General features: G+C 35.0%; 1 protein-coding gene across 3 annotated transcripts; it reads left to right on the forward strand.

The window, feature by feature from the left end:
- Positions 1-805: 805 nt before the first annotated feature.
- Positions 806-6,271, forward strand: LOC108336031 (transcription factor BIM2). Of its 3 annotated transcripts, none has more exons than XM_017572323.2 (7): positions 806-1,215; positions 1,546-1,633; positions 2,194-2,263; positions 2,359-2,454; positions 3,570-3,985; positions 4,855-4,984; positions 5,884-6,271. In XM_017572323.2, the coding sequence occupies exons 1-7, from the start codon at positions 1,113-1,115 to the stop codon at positions 5,989-5,991; spliced, it is 1,011 nt and encodes a 336-aa protein (XP_017427812.1). In that variant the 5' UTR covers positions 806-1,112; the 3' UTR covers positions 5,992-6,271. The 3 variants fall into 3 exon arrangements, with proteins under 3 accessions (XP_017427812.1, XP_017427813.1, XP_017427814.1); XM_017572324.2 differs by having other exon boundaries at positions 1,549-1,633; XM_017572325.2 differs by lacking the exon at positions 806-1,215 and adding an exon at positions 1,829-1,921.
- The last annotated feature ends 3,234 nt before the right edge of the window (positions 6,272-9,505 follow it).

A 9,505-nucleotide genomic window follows, 5' to 3' on the forward strand; every position in this document is an offset into this window, starting at 1 on the left:
AATGTTTCATGAAACTGTCCACTACTAAATATTTTCAAAGTAAAAAGCTACAATAAAAAATTGAGTAACATCACAAAGTTAACTTGTCATGAAATGATAGGATTTTAACTTTTAAAATTTAAATTATTATTTATGTTGTATTATTATTTTCTTTTCTAACTGATAATAAGTGTAACATTTATATACAAAATACAAACATATTTACTATCGCAATTTGTAATCAAATGGAAATATGATTTCAATAACATTAGCACAATCTAATTAAATTTACGACTAATACGTTTGTGTTTTTATTATGTTATTTCATTTTATTGAATTAAAATTTAATTGCTATGATAGTTTTAATGATTTTACATATTAATTTTAGAATTTATACTTTTTAATATATTTTTATCTATTTTGATGTTATTTTGTTTAAATCAAAATGTTATTTAAGAAATTTAAATTTAAAACTAGAGGAATTTAAAGTGATATAACAAACGGACTAGAATTAAAGAATATTGGTTTTGGAAGATATATAAAATGGAGATCTAGAAAAGGAGAAATAATTCGTTTTAAATGTTATTTAAAAAGTGATAAAATAAAATAATTTTACCTAAATTAAGAAATTACTAGGAATTAAAATGTGTACTTAAAATAAAGATGTTTATTATACGTATAGTTATAGATTACAATAAAATTATAATAATAATTATTATAGTACATGTAGATGTCATTCCTTCTAAGTACCAACCAAATTATAGTTTTATTTTTTATTTTTTATTTTTTTGTAATTATGATGATTCAGGTAAATACTCCGAAAATTTTGATGCGAAGAGAAGACAGAACAGGAGAGGGTGGTTTGGTTTATTGTCAAATGAAGAAGGCTCACGAGACACGCATGGGCTCACCCACATCCTATCCGTCCTTCTCTCTCAGCTGCTGACTCACACATGTCCGTCGCCGGAAAAATCAGCTGCCACCTTAACGCCGCCGGCGAACGCCCTTCGCAGAATCTCACCCGACGACGTTCCCTTTCTCAATTCCCCATCTGGGTATCCCTGTTTCCCCCAAAGTTCTCTTGTTTCTCTTGATTCAGAAGAACTGGTCAGTGATACCCTTTTTTTAGAACAATGAGAGCAGGGAAGGGGAATCAGGAAGAGGATGAGTACGACGAAGAAGACTTTGGTTCTTCCAAGAAACAAGGCACTTCTTCTGCCCCCAACACCAACAAAGGTACCCCTTTTAATTTTCATGGACAAACATGATTGTAGTATTACATGTCATTCCTACGCTCTTGTTAGATCCAATTGTCGGGCGGTTCTTTGTTTCATTCGAGGTTGTGGCTGTTCTTGGTTTTCCCGAGTATTTTTTTTATGTTATTGATTGTGTTAAATCTACTGATGTGTGCGTGCTTCTAAAAAACAGTCTTTTTGTGAGGTTTTCTGTATTTGGTGAATTTAATTTGTTGGGGGAAGCTTTTGTTTAGCTTCTGAAATGTAGAATTGGATTCATTTGCGATCTCAAGTTCATGTTTGAATGAAATTAGAGTTGTGGTTGTTATAGCAGATGGAAAAGCCATTGATAAGGCCAGTGCGATAAGATCGAAACATTCTGTGACCGAGCAGCGGAGAAGGAGCAAGATAAACGAGAGGTATGTCTTTTGTGCAACTCTTATTGATTAGTCAGTGCTCTAGTGCATTGGGTGTTCTACTGTAAGTTGCTAGAAAACAAACAACAACAAAAATATAGCTTATTATTGGTAATTTATGGTTTAAAATTGAATAATTGTTGATTGTCTGATGCACAACAACAGCAAAAAGAAAATAACAAAGCCTTATTCCACTAGGTGAGATCGGTTAGATGAATCACATGATGCCACTTGACTCGGTTAAAGACCAAAGTTTCCGAGATATATGAGAAATATTTTATTTGATGGACGGTGAGCTAAAGGTTGATATGTTCATTAGAAGTTTTACATTGCTGTAGATCTTGTCATTTCATTGCTTTTGTTTATTTTCAGTTTTTTATCCTGCTGCAGAAGTGGTTGTAAGCATTTTGGGAGTATGTTATGATTTAGGCGCTTCTTCATATTTGGAATGAAATCCATGTTAATGATTGTGAATGGCTTCGTTTGTGTTGTAAAGAGCAATAACATCTTGAAATCTATATTTTAGAGCATTCATGTTAATGATTGGTAACCTTTTCCTCCAGATTCCAGATATTGAGGGATCTCATACCTCATAGTGATCAGAAGAGGGACACGGCATCATTTTTGTTAGAGGTAAAGTTTGTAAAGTGAGAAATGATTATGTTTTTATAATTTAAATTGGTTAAGAATATATCTAAAACCTGTCAATCTGTCGTGTACCTTTGTAGGTGATCGAGTATGTTCAGTACCTGCAGGAGAAGGTACAAAAGTATGAAGGTTCATATCCAGGTTGGGGTCAAGAGCCCTCGAAGTTGATGCCATGGGTAAATTAGAAAAACCATATTGTTTTAGGATCTTTTGCTATTGAGTACCAGGATGAAAAGAAAATTATCAATGAAACGTAAGGAATAGGGAAATATAGTGAAATGGAAAATCAACGTTTTCTTCCTTTTTACATACTTTTTCATTATATTCATCTCAACTTTGGTTTAAATTTCTACTTTTGGTGCATTATTTACAAATTGATAACAATTACTTGGTTTGTTATATAGTCAAAGTAGAGTAAATAAGTGAGGGACAATTCTCAGCTTATGAGCTAGCTTTTGGAGATGAGTTAAGTCCAAAGCAAAACTTTTATGATCGTATGTGATGATTTTGTTGAACCTTTCAAGCCATCTGTTATCAAATTAGCCACTTGCTAACACACCTGCAAAACCTCAGTCACAAGATGTGCTCAAGTGAGAGCTGTGTGGTTGAGATCTTGTATAGTCTACTAATATAGCCAAAATAGCCGAAATAGTGTGTATTGGTGAAGGGGCCAACCCTCACATTGTGAGCTAAGTTTTTGGGTTTGGTTAGGTTCAAGCCCAAATTCTTTGAGTAGTCCTTTATCATAGAGGAGTTCTAGCAAACCAATTTCTAACACACTCCTTCGAACCAATTCTATTATTGGTTAAAATTTGTTTAAAACTACAAAAATAGGTGGAAGACTCATTAAATAAGAAGATACCTATGAAAATTTGTATTTTCCAATAAATTCCATTCTATAGTAATGTGTTCAAGATAACAGTTAGAAAATGTGCTACTAATATTTTTCTTTATCCTAGGAGCTTCCTCCATTATCATTAAGTTTGTTTGGATGACTTATTAACTTTGGTACATAACTGATAATATAGAATAATGTTGGCTTGTTTAGTTGAACTTCTCTATACGTACTTCTAGGAGAAAAGTGTAAGAAGGAACTAATGTTTCTCTAAACTGATTGGTGGAAGCTCTTTCGTATTAGCCTCTTCAAATTTAGATTTTTAACTTATAAATAAGTCAGCAAAAGCTTAGCTTTTTTGTTCGCATTTTCTTCTCTTAGAAGTGTTTATGGAGATATTTACACAAATAAGCCCTATGTATGTTTTAAGCTTGCTTACTTAGTGTAATAATACAGAGAAATAGTCATTGGCGTGTCCAAAGCTTCGCTGGTCAACCTTCGGCTGTAAAGAATGGTTTGGGTACTGTATCACCTTTTCCTGGAAAGTTTGATGAAAGCAGTGTTAGTATCTCTCCAACTATGCTTAGTGGCACACAGAACACGATAGATCCTGATCAGAGCAGGGATATTGTCAACAAGACAGCAGAGAGGCAACCTGATTTAGTGAGCAAGGGAATACCTCTTCCCTTGCCTATGCATTCAAACATGTCCGTTCCTGTCAGAAGTGATGGTGTACTTGCACATCCTCTTCAGGGAACTGTCTCTGATGCACAATCAACTGAATGCCCAACAACTAGTGAACCTCAGAATCAGCAGGATGAACTCACGGTTGACGGAGGGACAATTAGCATCTCAAGTGTATACTCCCAAGGGTGGGTAATTGCTTAAAATTTATTTCTGTTGTTATTGTATTTATTATTATTATTATTATTATTATTATTTCTGTAAAATTGTATGGTTTTGTTGATAAAGATGTTTGATACACAGATTTTTAGAAGAACTTTCTTTTTGTTAAGGTTTTAAAAGTCCTTCATTGTTTGAGTTATGATCTAAGTCTTGTCCATATTACATTTTTGCAAAGTCCTAGATAGTGTTATCATATTTGACAATTGCAAGGCTACATGTATGTTGATTTCACGTACCCAAGTTGTTAGATTTTATTCTCTATTTTACTTATGCATGATCATGGAGGAGAAAATCTGAGCTGTGGCTTTCTTTATCATGATTGAGGGGACTAGCCAAATAGATGGCTCTTTACTTTTATGAAAGAAAAGGGAAAAGGGAACGTTCCATGACCACTGGTGACCCCAAAGTAATTTGTCAATTTGCGTTTTTTCCCCCATTTTGACGAGTGCTAAATTTAGTTGATTGGTACTGTATTCTGTATATGTTCATTGTAGGGATCATCAAAAGGTTGGACTGCTATTGCTCACATTACTCCCTTTCCCCCTAGCTTGTCTTTAAATTATGAACGTTTGTGACATTCTGAAAACAACAGTTTTTCAGGTTAAGAACTCCAATAAATTGCCATCTGTAAAAGTTAATGTTTCTTGCAGTTTTGTAAAGATTTATAATGGTCTTGAGTATGAGTACCAGCTGAAGTCATTCATTCTAAATTTCTATTATCATTAGGTTTCAGTAGTACTATTTTGAACCCTCTGGATGCTTCTTCAAGCGTTTAGAATTAAAGTCTTTTGTCATCTTTTAATAACACCCAAGTTTCAAACCATTTGAAAAGCAGGTTATTGAACAATCTAACTCAGGCATTACAAAGTGCCGGTTTAGATCTGTCACAAGCTAGTATCTCAGTTCAGATTAATCTTGGGAAACGAGCAAATAGAGGATTGAGCTGTGGGACCTCTTCTCCCAAGGTATATAATGGCATGTTGTCTTTATTTATCGATGTATCTTCTCGTTTTAGGATGTCTGAGAAGATTTTGTTACACTATCAATGTTGTTGGAAGGAACATGGCATGTTGTCTTTATTTATCGAGAAAACATTATGTCATGCATACTTATTATTTTTTATGAAATTATGGGATTCATTTGACAGATATTTTAATGAAGTCTGAATTTTATATTCTAGAATTACAAGCATTACGACAATTACAATTATGATCTTAGTATCTTCAATTCATAACTAAAATTAGTTTTGAGACTTTTATAAGTTTGAAGATCTCATATTGGAAAATACTTATGTCTCATGTGTTTAGGCTGTTTCTACTATATTGATTTAGGGAGAAATTAGGTGAATCTTACTTGTGGCTTAAGGTAGTGATAAAATTTGTTTCTGAACTTTAATATTTGACTATCATTATTGTCACATATAGTGCCCTCTCCCGTTTATACCTGTAAAGATACAAACAAACTTTTTGTTTTTATAAAAATCTCTCAAACATAAACACTAGATTATTTTCATTTGACGTAAGCATTACTTTTTTAATCTGTAACAAATGGACCCATAATCCTTAGAGGCCATTGTAATCATATGAATTGAAGATATAACTCAAATTTTAACTTAGCCATGAAGATACATTGTTTTATCAATATGGCCTGCCGATTTATGATAAACATTTTATTTCAATAACTACTCAATGTTATGAGTACTAATATTTGAAACTAAAACTAGGTGGGTTCTTTGATAATATGCTTCTCAATTATTTATTTGGTGAAAGTTTGATTAAGTGGTATCCTCCAAAGCCCAAAATATGGAAAATTTCAAGGACTTGGTGGTGTGTATGGCTGATCCTTTCTTATTTGTGTTATGCAGAATCATGACAACCCTCTTTCAAATAATCAAACAATTGCACATTTTAGAGATGCAGGAAGTGGAGAAGACTCGGATCAAACGCAAAAACGAATGAAAACATACAAGTGATGTAGCATTTTCACGAGACATCCAGATTTCTTGCTTGTTCCTGGCATAACACATTCCCTGTGGCTACTGTACATCCTTCCCCATATGTTTGACTTTTTAATGGTTATTTCAGAACCATATAAAACATGAAAACAACAATTTGTGGAGATATTGAAGCTTCTACTGTAGTAGGCCATGCCATATATTATAGCTGTATGATACATATTATATCATGGCAATTATTATTGAGCGTTTGTTTGGAAATTTTATAATATATATATACACACGTTTATTTTGAATGCATTTGGAGAGCGCTTGAAACAAGAGAGGTTCTTTTATGATATGTTTTTTATGCCCAGTTCGTGCAAACAGAGACTATTCTTCCCTTAGGCTGTAGTTTTATTTTGGCTTAAATATTTTTTTCCTGTATTCGTTCAGTTTTTTCAGTATGATTCTAATTTTCAATCAAGTTTCCATATTAATTTTGTTCAATTTAGTATCACGTTTTAATAAAAGTGAACCACGTAGGTCATTGGTTTTTTTGTTTTTTATTTTATTTTTTTCTTAATTTTAAAAATGTAGTGCAAGTATTAAGTCGTGACACGGGAAAGTAGTGGTATAATGTGTAAATGTCTTAGATTTAATTTAGTTTAAATTTTTGTTAATTTTGTTTAATTTAGTCTTAATTTTTTTCAAAATAAAATAATTTTGTCTTTATGAGATCAAATTTAACTTTTATATAAAAAGTTAGATATGTTTTTGTTTTCTTAAGTTAAAATTGAAATTAGTCAATCTTTTAAATTTTTGTCTAATTTAGTCGTTCAACTTTACAAATGTGTCAATTTAGTTCTTTTAATCAAAATTTATTAAATTTATTTGACCTTTCAAATGTATTTCATAATAGCATTTGATTTGTTTATACGGTTGATACATTTTTTCTTCAATGTTAGTTGAGGAATGCATTTCAAACCTCAAATAAATTTAACAAAATTGGGTTAAAATAACTAAATTCACATAATTCTAAAGATTAGGAACTAAATTAGTTTAAAGTTTTGAAAATAGACTGTACCGTCCGGTCCTCCCAACACATAGACCGAGCGAGCGGTTAACCCAATGCCGCCCACCCAGGTCACAATCATGACCGAGCGTCCAAACTAACGTTGTCCGAGCTTACATAGACCGAACGGTCCTCCAAGGTCGTCCATCCAGGTCGACCATCAAGAACGAGCGTCCAAGCTAGGACTGACCTTTGGCCAACCGTAGATAGAACGAGCGGTCTTCCAAGGTCGCCTTCATCCGGTTGCCTAGTAATAATATGCAAGCCCTATATTAACGAGTACATAACAAAGCGATCGTCAACCTCCAAGAAAGGACGATCCTGTCACCGTGAAAGATAATGCCAGTGGGGCATTCGTCGGGCACACGTCAATCGCCCTCACTAGCGATCGTCTTAACAGGGATCGTCGACTTACAAAGATAAGCGATCGACCAATACCAAGACAAGCGAGGGGGCTTATGTACCGACCGGTCCTCCCAACACATAGACCGAACGGTCCTCCAAGGTCGTCCATCCAGGTCGACCATCAAGAACGAGCGGCCCTCCAAGGTCGTCCATCCAGGTCGACCGACAAGACCGAGTGTCCATCATGACCGATCGGCAGAATCGAGTGGCTTCCCACCCAGGTTGACATCCTTGGCCGGTCACCCTGCTGACCGGCCGTCACGATCGTCCCTCACTATGTCGACTACGCGGTTAAATACTAATGACTCATTAAAGCCCTTAATGAAGATTAAGGTATGATTGGGCCATTTTTAGACCCACGAAAGGTAAAAGCCCATTACAATCAGTATAAATAAAGGTCCCAGGTATGATTTCTGGACAGATTGCTTACAATGCAATATACACATGCATTACAGACCACTTGGTCATGTTACTGACTTAAGCGTCGGAGTGCCTTTGACAGGTACCCGACCGTCCGGCTTGGAGAATTAGGAGAGAACGAATACTACAAGCAGGATTCGAAGATGAGAGAGCCCGTCCGGCCCTTCCCAACGTGTCCAACCCTAAACCGCCAGTAATCGTCCGCCCTCCTTCTGGCGCCAGCAACGTCCGCCCGGTCTTCGACAAACTCTTGAGTGTTTTAACAGGGTCCCGCCAGATCCGGTCGAAACATAGACTAATTCCAATTTTCACTTATAGTTAAGGATCAAAAACATATTTAACCCTTATATAAATTCATCTCTTTAGATAAATCCCACTTCTTACAAAATATAGTATAATTATATATTTTTGAATTCTCCATTATTTTTAAGGTTTAAACCCTCATTTGGTTCTCGTATTTGTGTGTCAATCTCAAGTGGGTCCTCGTTTTTTTTTTCAGTCTCAATCGGGTCCAAAAACTTGTAAAAATGAGTCAATTAAGCCCTCTTCGTTAAGTTATCACTAACGCTGTCTGTTGATGCTGAGTTGTAATTTGTTTTAGTTGACGATGCAATGTGTATTAAATTAGATGAGTGTTTTGTTGTATAATGAAGCATTCCACATGGCAACACTTAAGATTGAAACTCAGAACGATTTTTCATAAGATAAACCCAAGTACATCTTGAATATTCATCAATAAAGGTAACAAAATATCTAAAACCAAAGGAGGAGATACGACTAGGTCCCCATATATCAGAATGGATGATGGAAAAACTAGAATTACATATTGATTGAGACCTTTTAGGAAAGGAAGATCTAACATTTTTTCCTAATTGACATGACTCACATTCTAAGGTTTGGAGACCACTAAGTTCAGGATACATCTTTTTTAATTTGGACAAATGAGGATGGCCAAGTCGATCATGTAATACTTTAGGATTAGGAGCAGCAACACAGGACACCCTTGGACGAGATCCAAAATGGTATAATCCGCCAGCTTCATATCCTTCTCCAATCTGTCTCCCCGAACCACGCTCCTGTATAACAAAAGATTTATGATCAAAGGTTATTGAACAATTTAACATTTTAGTCAACTGGCTTAAGGAAATTAAATTAAAAGGACAATTAGGGACAAAAAGGACTGAGTTGAGATTGAGGGAGGGAGACAAAGAAACATGACCGACTCCTTTGGAAGAAGTTTTAGATCCATTTGCAAGGGTTATGAAATGAGGTTTTTCTCGAAAGGAAATAGATGAGAACAAAGAGGTATTACCATAAATGTGATCAGAAGCACCTGAGTCAATTACCCATGAATTTTGACCTTCCATAAATTGAGAAACGCAGGCTGTTGATGTATTGGGAGATTGAGATGGTTGTGCCAAGCTGTTAGACTTTAACCTTAAATACTCTTGATATTCATCCTCAGAAAACATAGAAGTGGAAGTTTCAGTCTTCGAAGTGGAAGTTTCAGTCTTCGAAATATTGGCGGTTTTGGAAGGGAAACCATGTAAGGAGTAGCAATTCTCTTGAGTATGACCCATCCTTTTACAGTATGTGCATTGAGGACGTCCCCGACCTCCTCGTCCTCCTCCTCTAGTGCCACGTCCTCCTCTT

This window comes from Vigna angularis, chromosome 10 (genome assembly GCF_016808095.1).
Source record: "Vigna angularis cultivar LongXiaoDou No.4 chromosome 10, ASM1680809v1, whole genome shotgun sequence".
In the NCBI taxonomy this organism is placed as follows: Eukaryota; Viridiplantae; Streptophyta; class Magnoliopsida; order Fabales; family Fabaceae; genus Vigna; species Vigna angularis.